The 17,022-nt window shown below is 37.7% G+C and overlaps 1 protein-coding gene across 8 annotated transcripts in view; it reads right to left on the bottom strand.

Annotated features, from left to right (window-relative positions):
* The window catches only part of cntn5 (contactin 5), a 405,703-nt gene that overhangs the window by 126,987 nt on the left and 261,694 nt on the right, over positions 1–17,022 (bottom strand). For 7 of the 8 annotated variants that reach the window (XM_048168025.1, XM_048168027.1, XM_048168028.1 and 4 more), the window contains one exon: positions 13,414–13,620. In XM_048168025.1, the coding sequence (XP_048023982.1) occupies positions 13,414–13,620 (207 nt within the window). The remainder of the gene's footprint in view (positions 1–13,413; positions 13,621–17,022) is intronic. The other variant, XM_048168026.1, reaches the window with a different exon arrangement.

Here is a 17,022-nt window from a genome sequence, read left to right as displayed (position 1 = left end):
AAGATCTAGACACCTCAGTGTGTAGATCTGGAAAAAATGGTAAGCACCGACGTGGGGGTAGTGACCGCGCGGGGAGAAAGCGTTCATCAAGCTTGCTTTTTGGTCTAACGTCTCCCCGCTCTGCTTCTGGCCAGCTGATATTCAATTTGGCTACAGCTCTGGTCACTACCTCCAAGAGCTCCTCATGTGCGGGGGAAGAGGATGGCGGTTCCTCTTCCCCTGCTTCGACGCTCATAACATCAACCTCCTCAGATGAAGATAGATGAAGCGCCGATGTCTCTCCCTGCAGGGAAGAAACCGCTGAGCGTGCTTCCGCCACGGCAGGAGAGACACTGGGTCTGGCGGCTGAAGGGAGAGATAGGGCGGGGCCCGTCTCAACCCCCGCCGCCAGATCCATCTGTGAACCCCACGAATGGAGTCTTCGCTCTGCCTCGGCAGCAGCGGGACCCGATCCGCGGGGAACACCAACCGAGGCACCCTCCTTATTATCAAAGAGTGCCCGGCGAGATCTCAACACTCTCAGGGTGAGCTTCTCACAGTGCACGCAGACAGCCCCCTCGAGAGCTGCCTGCGCGTGCTCAACCCCTAGGCAAACGACACACATATCGTGTGTATCCCCGTCAGGAATATAGCGAGTGCAGGGAAAAGCACACTTCCTGAATCGCTTGCCTTCATCCGCCATTTTATATATATATATATATATTGTGTCTAGTGTGTGTATATGTATGTAGTGTTGTGAAACTCTTGTCCTCGGACAAAGAGGGGAGACAAACAAACACTAAATAGGACGCACAAACAGCGATCACAAATATACACACGAGTGTTGCTGAAAACTCTTGTCCTCAGACAAAGAGTGAAACCACAATATTGGGTAGACAGACAAACACTAAATAAGACACACGGGATAACATGGAGCGCTTGCTGAAGATAGCAGAAGCTAGTGTTCTCTGCATCCGGGCATGCTTTATAGTTTCCTGGTCCATGACGTCACCCGTCTCTGACGTCTCGTTACACGATTGGTTGGATACAGGAGTGCTTCAATGACGATATCACGCAGAAGGTTCCCAATGCGTTTCACGCAGCGTCGATAGTTCCCACGAAAGGGAACTCAGTGTTTCCCATCGCTTTCCCATCTATTCCCATGTACTTTGTGATCAACAAAAACAGAAAAATTAATAATTTTGACGGCATTGATGAACCTGTGGTGGTTTCTGCGGTGGGGAAGAAGCGTAAGCCATCGAAATGTAATATTTACGTGAGAAGATTCAGAAGATGAGGCACTCAGGAGGAGGAAAAATGCCGGCTGTTGCTTGTTCCACGACAGCATCAAACTTCTGTCACGGTCTCCAAAACTTAATCATGAACAGTTTTAAAAGCCCTATGACCAAGAATGATTAATTCTCGAATCTGGCATTGCTAGGTTTGATTCTAAACATCTGATAGAAAAAACAAAACAAAAAAACATAACATGATTGCCAAAATCTACACTGTCAGACAAGGATTTATCAGCTATATTTTACTTTGTCACACCAGTATAGCGACACTCCTGGGTAGTTGCAGTCAAAACCAATGTACTTGGTACTTGTATGTGCGGTGGTGCTAGATAATCTTTAATCGATAATGACAATTAATTTACCTGTTGAATTCATTTTGGGAGCGACGACGGAATGTATTTTTAGTCCAGTGTATATAAGATTAATATTGACCAAGTTCAGAGACTGTCATATGTGGAGCAACTTACTTTGTTTTGTTTTTTCAATATGAAAAATAACTTTTATATTGATTCAATGGATTAATTGCATATAGAAAAAAAAAAGAAAAAAGAAAAAAGGAATAAAACAAACGTGTCATGGATTTATTGCATTTTGGGGGAAAAAAAATAGTTTTCATAATAAATCTTTGAAAAGAAAAATCTGGATTTTAATTTTTAATGTTATTATAACCTAAAGATGCCATGTGAAAGTTTGAAACAGAAAATAGTGGTTTTCATCTTGCCACTTTCTTGGTAAAGAAAACACATTTTTACTCAAATTAATAAAAAATGGATTTATAGTGTTTTGGAACCAAACTCTTCAAATTTTATATCGTTAGTAATAGTTCAAGATGATTATTCATACATGATTCTTAGAAAAAAATGTTAAAACGTGACTATCAATTATAATACATCAGGCTTTTGAGGAACTTTTATTTGTTTGTCTCTTAATCATCATTTTATTGCATTGCATTATATATTTTGTTCCCCACAATAAAAAACTACAGATATTTGAACATAAGACTAAGCATTTAAATATCATCTTACTAAGAAATGTTATTGGCAAATATAGATTGACAACAAAATATTTATTTTATGTAAATAGTCTACTATACTATTATAGAGATCTCACTGATTTAAATTAAATAAGCTATTAGAATTTCATCTTATTTTTGGCTTTATAAATATCAGCAACTGCACCAAATATTTAGCAAATAATAATACTTTTGCTCAGTTCGGGCCTCTGAATAAAAATATATATATATTTTTTTTTCCTCCTCAAGAATGAGCTCCATATTCTCCTTTATCACATAAGAGCCATAAATGCCTGATGTATCAAATATGGATTTTCTTCCTTTTTAGATTTTGTCTAAAGTTTGAATAAACTGTTCTATTAAAAAAAAAAAAAAAAAAAATCTGACTATTATTTCATATGTCAGGCTTTATAGGGTTAAAGGATGAGCATGATTCATAACGCATTCATAAATTTAATCTACTGTACAACAGTTAACAATCTCCTGGATTTACAATTCAGCACAACAAAGCTCGAGGGATCACAGCAAACAGGTGCCACGGTAAGGCAAACCCAGTAGCTGCCAGTGACAAAGAGAGGGAATTCTCCACAGTAGCTCGCATGACAAGCTGCTAAACTAAATTATTTTGCAAGTACACTACAGAGGCCGCTGGGAAACGGGGCGAGAGAATTTGTCCTCAAAATAGAGCACCATGCTGGAGCCTAATTGATGTGCAGAATTCCGTGGAATGCAGTGGAATCTTGAATGGCTGCGTTTCACTTCTGCAGTCATAGCCGGAGGGCACAGATCCTTTGTTTATTCATGCGGATGTTGTGAGGGCCCATCTATATCCATTTGCTGAGAGATACGTCAGCTGGCATTGAGTAAGTCTGCAATTACGAAAGGAAACACTCCCATTCAGGGGCCTAATTATCATTATCAGTCTTATTAAATGGGAAACTGGTGTATGAATTTTACATGAGAAAGTATTTCTTTCCTTTTAGCACTTTGAAGAATATAACAAATATTGCAATTGTGCCATAATGTAGAACATGTTTCGACCACCTTCAGTGAATGCCAAAAACTATGAAAAAAGGGATCCAGTTCAGAAACAAGATCCATTTCATGCTGTTTTGATGTTTTTAAGAGCCCTGCAAACAAAACAAAACAAAACAAAACAAAACAAAACAAAACAAAACAAAACAAAACAAAACAAAACTTGTTTTTTACAACATTCCAGCCTACAAGTTTATAAAAGTGTAAGAAAATCCAAGGAGTGTTCCAAAGACTTTACAGGATACAGGATCTGCTATTGCTAGTTCAAAAGATGTCCAAAACTTCCCGAATCAGCATTTTTTTTGGGGGGGGGGGGGGGTGCGTCATTTGTTTTGTGCCTAAATGAATCAGTGAATAAATGATTCAAATGATTCAACCATAAAGAGAGTCACTTGTTTCGTGCCTAAAGGAATCAGCATTACTGAATGAATCAGTTGAATAAATAATTCAATGACTCACTTATAAAGACAGGTCACATTATTCATTATTCATTCATACCTGAATGAATCAGGCTTTTTTTAATCAATCTGTTGTATGAATGATCCAATGACAGTCTCATAATGATAGTCGGTTTTCATTCCTGAATGAAAAAGTGGTGTTAAACGAATGAGTTGAATAAATGATTCAACGATTACACATAAAAAAAAAAACTTGATTTGCACCAGAATTAATCAGCATTTTTCAACAAATCGGCTGAGTGAATGATTCAGTGACTCACTCATAAAGACAATAGCTTGTTTTGTTCCTGAATGAATCAGTGTCATTCAGCATCAGAGTCAGATATCCCCTCTCCTTCTGCTATATAATAAAAACTGCGACAGTTGAGTCCCTGAAGCGTCAAACATTCAACAATTATTTATATGCACACTATTTATTCTACAAAATGGCATAGAATAATGCATAAGTAAACACAATGGGACACAAATGTTGAAAACCTGAATGAATCATCATTTTTGAACGAACTGATCGAATGGATGATTCAAAGGATTCACTTATTGGTTTTCACATACCAATGTAACCTGCAGAAAGATTCTCTGAAATATCCCCATGACTAATGCAAAGACTGACAAAGAGTTAAGAAATAGCGAAGGCTGCTTTTAAACGGTCATCAATGAAGAATGATGCTTTTTGCCCACAGAATGCTGTAGGCACGGCATCTACCAGGCCATCAGGGACTAACTGCCGAAACTAACCAGCCAATCTCTGACCCCTCGCCTACAGCTGTAATCTACAGCACATTTATAGCCTATTTTATGATAGCAGTGCGTTTTTTTCCCCAAACAACTTTTCAATTTCAATCTCAATCTCCTTACTTGTTACACATTTATGATTCCAAAGCAATCCCATGTATATAATGAATTTGCAATATTTCATTGGTTTATGCTGCAATGCATTTTCTGCGTATCCTATTTAGCGTCTAGAAGGGCTGAAATTGATATGACTGAATTCTAGGCCAGCTGTGCCGAAACAAATACACGCGACCTTATTGTGTTGCAATGCCTATTTTCAAATCACAATTTAATCCATTTATTAACATGGAATGAGGTAGTTTTGTGCAATGCAATTTTCCCTTTCTTTTGTTGTACCATACAGAACAATCACCTGATGAAAGTCTGGGTATCCATCAGATGTTTAAAGCTTTTACATCCAACTGCTAATGAAAAACCCATTATCCCTATGCTGGGCTTCACATCTATTTTCTAATGACTAAACCAAAGCAAACGTGCAAATTGAAAGCTAAATGAGAGAGATTTACATACCTCCATGAGAAACCCTACATGTTGGTGCAAAAACTGTTTGACAAAAAGTGTACATTTTCATAATTTACTCACTCTATGTGAGTAATGTAATCCCCCCCCTAATAAAACAGGTCTATAAATGGGTATGTTCACACTGCTCTTTTCCATATCAAAATGAAAACTGGCCAAAAGGTGGCATAAAGTTGTCAAAAAGTGGTTCATACTAATTTTCTGTTATATTCTAAGTCACCTGAAGCCATGCAATAGACTTGAATAGGCTACTTTTATGATGCATTTAGGTGTTTTTGAATCTTGACAGCCCCTGGCTACCATTCACTTTTATTTTATTGAAAAGAGCAGTGTGAACGTTCTGATAAACTTTTATGTTCCATAAAATACAGAAAGTAATTTGGGTTTGCAACAACATGAGGGTGAGTAAAAAATATTTTTTTTTTGGTAAACAACTCCTTCAAGACAGAAGTGGATAGTGTTGGAAACAAATGACTGTCAGGGTCCTCGTCATTTGGAACTGAAGAAAGGTTAGAATGTATGATCATGTGACTCATCACATCATCATTTCACTTCCTATTAAAATCACAATTATGAGATGTGTCATGTGACGATTCATTCTGCAGTCCACAGTGCACCTATTGAAGCATTTATATACATGCTTAGCACATGTCCACTCGATGTCTGAGCACATCACTGAGGCATAACTCATAAGACCTTTTTAAAAAGGTATTCCTGAAGGCCCAATAAATGTTTACCGTGACATCATGATGTGAACTGAAACGGCAGTTTGAGGGAAATGCCCGTTATGAAAGGTCATGCTGATTTCTTGCTTAGTGTGGATAGAGCTTCTAGAACACGTATATGGTGTACTGGTAAATAATCTAATGCAGGGGTTTTCAAACTTTTAATGCCAAGAACAATCATTTACCTGCAGCAACTTAACTATTATACTATTATACACTGCCGAAATCTTTGAACATTTCGTTTGAATACCGTATGAATTCTTCCGGCATTTCCATCATCAGTTTTGACATTATCATTGTGTCACGTTAAGAGTGACACAAAAATCTATTTGAAATTTGATTTGAGCAGCCAGAGCATCCAGACTAAGATGCATCTGTAAAAATCTGATTGGAACCGCATTTCAAACCACCTCCAAATGTGGTTTGAATCAGATTTAAAAAAAATAAATAAATAAAAAAAAATCTGATTTCGTGTTTTTTTCGTGTCCAGACTTTCAAAAACCGACCTGGGTGCGTTTCCCAAAAGCATCGTTAGCCAACTAACATCGCAAGTTCCGTCGTTACTTACATAGTTCAGCGATTTGGTGTTTCCCGAAACCATAGTTCAAACGATCATTCGAAAACTGCATCCCAAACTTGTGTGGTTGGAATGACAGCTCTCGAGCTGTGGTTAGAAGCATAGTTTCTTGTTTTTATGACATGGGGACTTAATAAATCATTTTAAGTACAATGTATATCTTTTATTTCGAATATATTCAAATGTCATTTATATATTTTAGTTTGTCAAGAGAGCTAAAGCACCGTTTTTGAAGAGTGCGCATGTGCGTACGTGCTCTAGTACGTCAGAACAAGCATTTGATTTAATCTGGAAATAAAGCAAAATAACTGAGGAAAATGAGAGTTAGTCCTCTAATGCAATGTCCGTAATTTATAGCAGAAATTCTAGCATTAATTCCATCTCAAACGGATTCATTTAAAGAAGTTATTACTCCACTACCTGCGTGACGTCATTCACCAATGTGGTTGACCGACAAGTTTGTGACAATACGGTTTCGGGAAACAGTCGTGACTAGCTAGTTGATTTGTTCAACGATGCATCGTACTATGGTAGTTCAGCAGCGAGTTACATCATTGTTTGGGAAATGCAGCCCTGGGCATGCAAAAAATCTGATATTTGCTGGCAGTCTGAACATAGCCTAAGTGCAACATTTGTGACTTGTGGCTATACTAAGCCTAATTTGCATAGAAAAGAGGTCTGTTTGAAAAGAATGACACTGGCTTTATTTAAATATGACTGCCACAGTGCTACACCAGTCACATTCTGAGCATTCAATCACATCATGTACGGTTATTTACAAGAGTGACAACTGAATTCTACAACTAAATTAACTCAAGGAAAATATCATCTAGTGACAACGGCATTTATATAAAATCCACATAATGTGTTTAGACCCTAACTAAACAACTAGATGTTTGTGTTACCCTCATATGGACACTGACAGCTTGCCTGAGGTGCTAGAAAAATAATAGAAACAGACGTACTTGTCTTGACTCATTCACAAAAAAAACAAGAATAAAGGATTATGTTCTTTAAATGTACAATATATATTATTCTGCCATATCTACTTCATATAAGAACTTGGCAATAGTGATCAAGATTGACATTAGGTGTTTAGCGAATAAGATGCAGAAACACTGTATTCTAAAGTGGAATACCTGTTTATTCATTTCTGTTCATCAATCGACCCTTCGCAAAGACACGCCCCCCTTAGTTACTGTTGCTTTGTCTGACAAGCCATGGCGCTGTCATGCCACACACAGTGAAAAATACATCGCGGAGCAAAGAGGACGCTGACAACATGTCGACAGACAAGACAGAGCAGGTTACTTATGATATTAAACAAAGTCCCAGCTTTCAAGTTGTGTAATTTGTTAAGAAATTCGAACAATAAAAACTGTTTTGTGGCTCTTTAATGTGTCGTGACAGATTGTTGTAGCGCCTCAACTCAAGCGGCTCGTGAACTGATCATCTCTTCCTATTAGTTCATTTATAGCATCAAATAAACATGAATGAACATGAGAAGGAATGTTGTTTCAAACACGGAAAGACATAAATACATAACATTTTTCAAGTTCAAGTCCACCGAGGTTAATCTTCTAACTCCTGACTGCTTTGTCAGACAAAATGCCGGATTTGGCATTATGATTGGTTAGATCGCTTGTCAATCAAACTCCTGGTGAAGGGTCAATTTTTACAGCAAACTCTAATTTCTGGGCATTCCATGGACATACAGCAGTGGTTTATCAACCAGGGGGCAAGGGCCCACTATGGGGCCTCAACAAGCTTCCAAGGGGGCCTCAAGATGACTTAAAATATTTTTTTAAGACAAAACAGAGAACATGTTTGGGATATTTTTCTTTGGTTTTGTATTTCTATTTTGTTGTATTTATTCCTTACAATCACGATAATCATTATGATGTTTGATATCATTTGGCTGTTTTTGGATATTGTTGCATTTATATTTTTGATGATTTGAAAAAAAAAAAAATATTATTGTGTAAATGTTTTGCATTATTTTTGTAATTGTATTTTTTATGTAGTCTGGTATACTTACGGATTTATGTGAAGGTTAGTGTAAATGTATGTTTTTTATGCTATTGAGGTATATTTACTTTTAAATCTTTTTTTTAATTTACTTTATTAGATGAAATATGGTAATTTAAAATCTAAAAACATCAAGTTTTTTTACGTTATAAATATGTCAATATTGTACATTTTTGTGTGTATGAAAATGTAAGTAAATGTACGTGTGGTAGAACCACACTTTACGTAAAAATACACACACATTCTCATGAGTTCATGTTGGAAAAAAAGCTAAAACAACTAAAATTCAAGATATTCATTATTATTTGTTTATTTTATAACAAATATACGTCTTTCTAGTTATGCTAAGCTATTAAATATTTGATCAGTTTTCATGTTTGGGGGCCTAAATCAAAAAGGTTGAGATCCACTGGCACAGTAAACATAGTAGTCATGATCGAAGACAAGACAAGAATTTTGCACAGCATGCATGCATTTTGTGATTAGAAAAGCATGTACACAAGACATTATTAGAAAAAGAAACATCAACACTATCAGTATGCATTTTTCAAGACTCTTGTTGACATTTAAAATCTTATTTGAAACGTGACCCAACATTTGTAGCTCAACAATTGTACTTTTGCTCTTCGAATTCAAGGACACTGAAATGTGTCTCTCCTATAAATGACTGACAATGATGAAGGCCTCAGTAATGCTTGACCCTCTACTTAAAAATGCTGCCCCGTTCAATGTCCAAGGCCAAGCGGGAAGGACGAGTAATCCCAGCACCACCGAGTGTTTTGTGGGCGCTCCAGCTCTGTGAGAGTTATTGTTCCATCCGAGTCGCATCTATTAAGGTGCGATTCATCACATAAGTACAGAAGGCCTCCGCTGCCTTTGCTGTTTCTCCAAAAGGGAGTGGGTGGGGAAGATGCATGACTTGCCCTGAAGGTGCAGCCGAGCGCAGATGCAGTTGGGCAGTTTTGATTAAGAGCGTCTTAGCCAAGGGAAGGACATAGGTGAAGCGCTTCACCTGCGCATTCCGGCACGGAGCCTCTCGTGCAGTTAATTATCATCCTGTCACAGCAGAGAGCACAAATTGCGGGCCGTGGATTGGTAAGCTTTCAGAGGACTGGAAGAACGGCTGAAAGTGTGGCAGTTTGAGCTTGGCCGCGGGTGCCAAAATCATTTTCAGGCTTTTAGGCGCAGCCCGCCGAGTCGTTTAACTGCCGAACGCACGATGCTTCCCACACAACGCCTGCCAAGCGAACACTGCGTACGTCAGGCGTGGAATGAATAAAGATTCCCATCATCCGTGCTTGCGTTACGGGTGACTAACCTCTCGCTGAACCGGCTCTCATTCCGCACAGCCTTCTACGAGACCCTGACTGTACGGTAATTGTCAAATGCAGCTGCCACAAAGCAATTCATCCTGACTCTACCACCTGTGGTTCTGAGAAATCTCTCGAGACTTTTCTTTTCCTCTCTAGCCTTCAGCTACCCGTCTCTGCTCTTTCTTTCACTTCCGAGTGCGACTGGAGAATGTGACGCTACTTGCATTTGCAATCTGTGCTAACGAGAGGCGCAAATCCAATTTAGTATGCTAATGCGCTTAGATGCGTTATGTCTCCGAGGAGCGTTTCTCAACAACAAGGTTATGCAAATGCCGAAGAGCATGCCGAAGGGGACGTGGCGCCCTCACAAAGGACGTGCAACATTAAGCAACGTAGGCAAAAACAAGCTTTCAGGGCACTGTAGTCCTTTTAGCCTGGCTGTTCTGGGATTGCGTTCCAGGGCAGCTGACATTGACGTGTACCGGCGGCAGGTGATCTGTGAGGTATGGAAAAATGCCTGAAGTGACAGCCGGGTGTTTGGCTCCCGTGCTTGGCCCATGGGAATCTGCTATTAAAGAAGCTACAGCCCAGTCTGGAAGAGGACCATTGATTCGGTTAATTTTATGCTGGAAAATGATTTCCCCTATGGCCAGTTTCACCAGAACGCATTGTCTGTGGAAAAAGTGCTCTGAAGCAAAAGATAAAGCACTCATGCTCTCTGTTTAATGTGGATGTTTGGAATTCATGACACTTTCGTTTGGCCCTAAAGGCCCTTCGTGCAACGAGAATGAAGAACAGAGAATGAGACACATAAACTACATATATAAGTCAGGCGTCTCATTAAATCGGCTTCACATGGCATTAAAGCATTAATGTAGACAACTGACCCGGCTTGTCAAACAGCTGAAAAACTGCCACATTTTCTTTCAAGCCTGATTTGCAGGCACATTCATTATTTGTAGCCTTCTGAGATATTGATGGACTTTTTCCTGGATTGTGATCCAGAGCTTCAAAAAAAAAAAAAAAAAAAAAAAATCTCACAACTGCTAAAAGACACATTTAGCATCTTTACTATGCTGTCTGTCTGTACACTGAACATGATTTGGTATAGAATTTACTTTGAAACAAATTTTACTGTATATATTCTCACTATTAACTAACTAACAACTATGACTTTTGCTTTAATAAACTCCTAATTGCTGCTTATTAATAGTAGTTGTTAAAGGTGCAATAGGACATTTTCAGAAAAGCTAGCATTAGCAAGCTAGCTTTCAAATCATAACATCCCACCCTTCCTTCAGAGCATCTCCAAAGCCACACCTCCTCCAAAATGCATGAAGGCAAAGCATCACAAGAGACAGCATTAAACTACCTCATGTCTCAAAGCACATAGCATTACAATAATAATGAATGTAAACCGGACTGCTGCAGATTCATTTCAGTGTTGATAAACACATAATTTCGAGTCTACGGATATGAACAGCATTGGTTAGAACATCACAGGTTGCCAACTCTTAATTACGATAGTTATGGTGTGAACGCAGCATAAGCTTGTTGTTTTAATTTGGCAGGAACTGTAAAATGTGGCTGTTGTTTGTTTGTGGTGCTCCGTGACTAACGTCTACATCAGGGGTGTCCAGACTCGGTCCTCGAGGGCCGCTGTCCTGCAGAGTTTAGCTCCAGCCACAATTAAACACACCTAAACCAGCTAATCAAGATCTAACTAGGGCAAATTCCAAATGACATTTTGCACCCTTGAAGGGCACTTCGAGAAGGGGACACCATCTGTAGGAGTGTTCCAAATGAAAGTGAACAACTGAACCCCTTCACAAAGGGCCCTTCCACAAGGCTGTTAGTGAAGGCTATATGCGATGGTCACTTCTAGGAAGTAATTTTATTATTTATGTCATGTGACCTAGCGAATACTTGTGATTCATTTTAAAGCTAGATGGCGGGAGAGTTTGAGTTAACTTACAAACATAGCAATTCAAGTTGTTTTGTTTTTTTGGAGACATATTTCACACATTTTTGTCATGTTATGTTTAAATACGTTTCATATGGTAAGAAATGTGTTAAGTAATGCAGTCTCTAAAGATGAGACAGCAAGTTTTAAAGTTGAGAACAGAGAAATACTCACACATACATAGGCATATAACACATATTTTAAAAATGTATCTTTATTTGCAGAAGCTATGTTAACAGCAATATTAAAAATTTTCTGTAATTTTCTGAAATTTTCTAATCAGCTGACACCGTGCTGCATTGTCATGGGAACATCCCAGTGAAGATAATGAGGAAATTGCATGTCTTTCATTGCTCCCTTTGCCAAGTTCATTCTAAACGGCTACATAATGGCACACAAGTGCCCTGCTCCCTCCAAAGTCCCCATTTCCCTTCCGTTTGGAATTTGCCCAAAGAAACATCCAGGCAGGTGTTTTAGAGCTGGTTGGAGCTAAACGCTGCAGGACAGCAACCCTCGAGGACCGAGTTTGGACACCTCTGGTCTACATAAACTCGGCATAGCATGAAACGAACTGATGATATATGATGTCTGCATGAACAGGGTGCGCGGGGGTATATGTTGACAGGCAGGTAGGACATTGTATTATTTCATTCGGACCAAATATAATGATTGAATGAACATTTTATGGTCTTACAACTTACACAGAAGATATGCATTTTCAAAAAATCATTTAGACCATTTTACATAGTGATTGCTATCAAGATATGAGGAGACTTTCAACCAGAATAACAAAAAATGTTTCTGTAGAGAATCACCTATTGCACCTTTAGGTATTGGGTAGGATTAAGGGATGTAGAATATGGTCATGCAGAATAAGGCATTAATATGTGCTTTATAAACAGCCAATATTATAGTAAAATGCATGCTAAAAAGCAACTAGTTAATAGTGAGAATTGGACCCTAAACTAAAGTGTTACCATATATACAATGTAAATGTCACACATAATGACAAAGAAATGCCACGTAACACATTTAATTAAACATGACATGTTGAGGTAGAAAATACAGAAACAGTATTTTCATCTACAGTATTTACATCTAAATTTGTTTTTAATTGAAGTTATTTAAAAAATAAAGTCAAAAGTAATAAAGTTAAATAATATTTATGGACTTTTAGCTAGCACTCTGCTATGCAGTTGTAACAGTGTAATAGGTGGTTAAGCCCAAGTTTCTATGATAGTCTGTAAATATGACTCGGATCCAAACTTCAATATAAGTCCATTGATTTTTCCCCTATTTTATTATGCACCAGGCCAAAATTATACACCTGATTACACCTGAAAAGTAACAGCACATCTCACCTGAATACTACATCACTGGGTTACATGTAAAATGTGTACTATACTGTATGTTATAATATATAGTGCTATCTCACAAAATCTTTAAAATATTCTGACCTACGTTTTCATTTATATCACCCCTTGTGCCAGCTGAAGCTGCACAGTCATTTTTTTTTTCTTTGAAGGCATGGGCTAAAATGGTAAAATAATATCTCAATTTAATTTATTAGCAAAGAGACTTCATGTCATGGTATTGATTCATCAATTTTGTTCACCTAGAGAGGCGCTTGGCATCCAGCCTAGTTCTGCTGTGCAGGTGAAGGGGGTTTAGGGAGCAGGCATGTGTGTGTGTGTGTGAAGCGTGTGTAATATCTCACCATCTGTTTTGAGAGTCAGGGGCGTCGGTGGGCTCAGGACCCTGGCGTTGGTCACAGTGTTCTTCACTTGGCACACGTAGCTGCCCACGTCCGAGGGCTGCACCTTGGAGATATACAGATTTCCCGTTTCTTGCGAGATGAATCGCCGGCTGTCCTCTGCCACGAACGAGGGGAGCTCATTGAACACCCAGCTGTAGATGATCTCTGCTGGGGCAAGAAGGAGAGCAAGCAGATGAGCTGAAAGAACAACGCACATGTCCCTAAGGAAATTCCTGTCTAAATCTGCATTGTAGTGCGCTGACCTTGTCAGAGAGAGGGCTCATAGGAGAGGGAGTCTGGGAGCTGATGTGTAGGTGATATGGATTAATTCAGTGCTCTCGACTACAGGGTTCAGGGTAATCATAACTTGCATGTTCGAAAAATGTACAAAGATATGGTTTTGTGTTTGCATACTATACTGAACTGCATTATAATGAGGAAAGCAACCTTGTGTCCACACCAGGCTCAACACAATAAATTGGAAAACACATCTCTTCCACGCTATTTTTTTTTTTTTATCCTAACCAGCAGTGTTAGTTGTACTCAAGTCTCTTATTTGATCAAAAATACAGTAAAAATTGTGAAATATTAAAATTTGAAAGAAGAATTTTCTATTTTAATATATTTTAAAATGTAATTTATTCTTGTGATGGGAAAGCTGAATTTACAGCAGCCATAACTTCAGTCTAATGTCACATGATCCTTCAGAAATCATTTAAAAATATATAAGCGCATAAATCATAGAATTAAAATTAAGTTAAATGTCATTTGTTTGTTTTATATATACAAACAAATGGCATGTTTTTAATGCACATTTTCATTCAAACAAAATATATGGAAATAAAAAGCATTTTGTCATTTTTTGTCATTTTTATATATATACACAGTGGTGGTCAGAATTATTGGCACCCTTGGTAAATATGATCAAAAATGACTGTAAAAATAAATCTGAATTGTTTATCCTTTTGATCTTTAATTCATAAAATCAGATTATGAAATAAATGTTTTTCTCCAAAACACTTTGGCCACAATTATTGACACCCCTAGAATATTTTATGAGTAAAATATCTCTGAAGTATATTCCCATTCATATTTACATTTTTTTAGCACATCAGGGTGATCATGAACATGAAATTGTGCAGCCACGGGAGTATAAACATGAGGAAACACAAAGGCCAAATTCCTGTAATCATTCATCACAATGAGTAAAACCAAAGAATATAGTTCTGATGTGCAGCAAAAGATTGTTGAGCTTCACAAAATAGAAAGTGGCTGTGAAATGGGAAATCCCCATTTCCACTATCAGGGAAATAATTGAGAAGTTCCAATTAACTAAAGATGTTTCAAATCTGCCTGGAAGAGGACGAGTGTCTAAATCGTAGCATGGTGAGGAGGACATTTTGAGTGGTCAAAGACTCTCCAAGGATCACAGTTGGAGAATTGCAGAGATTAGTTGAGTCTTGAGTCTCAGAAAGCCTAAAAAAAATTATCAAACAGCACCTACATGCCCACAAGTTGTTTGGGAGGGTTTCAAGAAAAATCCTCTGCTCTCATCCAAAAACAATCTCCAGCCTATTCAGTTGTCAGTCAAGACTGGAACTTCAAACGGGACTGGCTTCTATGGTCAGATGAAACTAAAAAAAAGAGCTTTTTGGCAGCAAACCCACCAGATGGGTTTGGTGCACACCCATGCCCACGGTTAAATATACTGCTGGATCTTTAATGTTGTGGGCCTATTTTTCTGCTGGAGGTCCTGGACATCTTGTTCAGATACATGCTATCATGAATTCTATCAAATACCAACAGATAAAAAATCAAAACCTGACCGCTTTTGCTAGAAATCCAACAATGGGCCATGGCTGGATCTTCCATTAGGATCTGGAGAGATTCTGTATGAAGGAATGGTCTCTGATCTCTTGTCAGGTGTTCTCCAAACTCATCAGGCATTATAGAAGAAGAGTGAGAGCTGTTTTCTTGGCAAAAGGAGGTTGCAAAAATTATTGAATAAAAGGGTGCCAATAATTGTGGCCAACGTGTTTTGTAGATAAACATTTATTTCATAATGTGACTTTCCCCCCATTTTTAATTCTTTTTCTTCAATGAAAGGTTAGACTTTTGCTAGTTTTATGAATTAAAGATCAAAAGGATAAACAATGCAGATTTATTTTTACAGTCTTCTTTGATCATATTTACCAAGGGTGCCAATAATTCTGACCACCACTGTATATATATATATATATATATATATATATATATATATATATATTTTAGTTGACATAATGAATTAAAAAGTATTGAAAAAAAGTATTGAAGTTGTGCCCAAAGATTACGTGTCAACCCTGTTACCACCATATTTTTTTTCCATAAATAATAATAATAATGATAATGATAATAAATGCTGTCATGTTGATGTTATTATCATATTCCACAAAGCAAACTCTTCACCTTATTATTTTGAAGCAAACTTTTCATCTTATTATGACTGTCAGTAGGGGGTGATTTAAAAATGTCAACCCTGTTCCCATAATTTTGTGTAAACAGCTGATAATTAAAAAGAGGATTTTTTTTTTTTTTTTTTGTAATTTCATAGACTGTAAAACTAAAATGAAAAAATGCCTAAAGACCTTGCTTTCTCTTCCATTATATTACATCATTTGAATCTAATCGTATCTAATCACTATATTAAAGATTGTGGTTCTGAAGTTGCGAAACAAAAGTCAAGACACACAATCATTGCGCGTTTGTGATCAATCATTACTGTCACTTCCGAGCACTCGGGCACATTTCTTATTCCGCATAGATATGCAGAGGAATGAAGTATTCTTTATCATGTCACATTGAGCTAGAAACCAAATGACAAAAGACAGGCTGTCAACAGAACAAAATTATGTGTGTTTTTCTGTAACTCTGAAGCAGTCATATTATGCCATATAAATCCAGGAGATATGAGAGAGCGGATTACTTCTCTGATCTCATGCTGTTTGCCTTATGTCGACTATATCGCAGTCACACAGACTTTCTCGCAGTGGAAAAGGAGAAAAGAAAAAGAGAGAGACAAACTTCCTCATGGTCCAAATGAATTTCCCCAAGACCAATTTATTCTCCAAATAATTAAAGTATGAATTTCATAGACCATTGATTTCTTTTGCATAGTAAATACAGGTGCCGTGCTCCCGCTGATTAATCACTGAAGGATTGCCACTCTTTAAAGAGATTCCAGTTCAATTTTTCATACACAAGGGCTAATGTCACCTGAGTAAACAATGAATATTTATCTCATAAATAAAATTCAAAAGGACTCTCATGAAAGGCATTCTCATAAAGCGCCAAACAATATAAATCACAATATTTCTAGCTGACGGCCTCAGTGCCTGAGGCTTCTGATACTGGTTTTTGAGCTCATGCCCTAGGTTTACACAAAGAGTTACGACTGTCAGCAACTGAGGAAAGATGAAGTTATTGTCAAAGGGTATGTTTATATGACAACAATGTACTAAAAATGGAAATGTTTTTCCTTTGCGTTTTTTGCGTACAGACAACAACGTTGTCATTACGATTCCCGTTCATATG

This window comes from Megalobrama amblycephala, linkage group LG19 (assembly GCF_018812025.1).
Source record: "Megalobrama amblycephala isolate DHTTF-2021 linkage group LG19, ASM1881202v1, whole genome shotgun sequence".
In the NCBI taxonomy this organism is placed as follows: domain Eukaryota; kingdom Metazoa; phylum Chordata; class Actinopteri; order Cypriniformes; family Xenocyprididae; genus Megalobrama; species Megalobrama amblycephala.
Note: the sequence above shows the minus strand (reverse complement) of the source record. Positions and strands in the feature narration are given on the sequence as shown.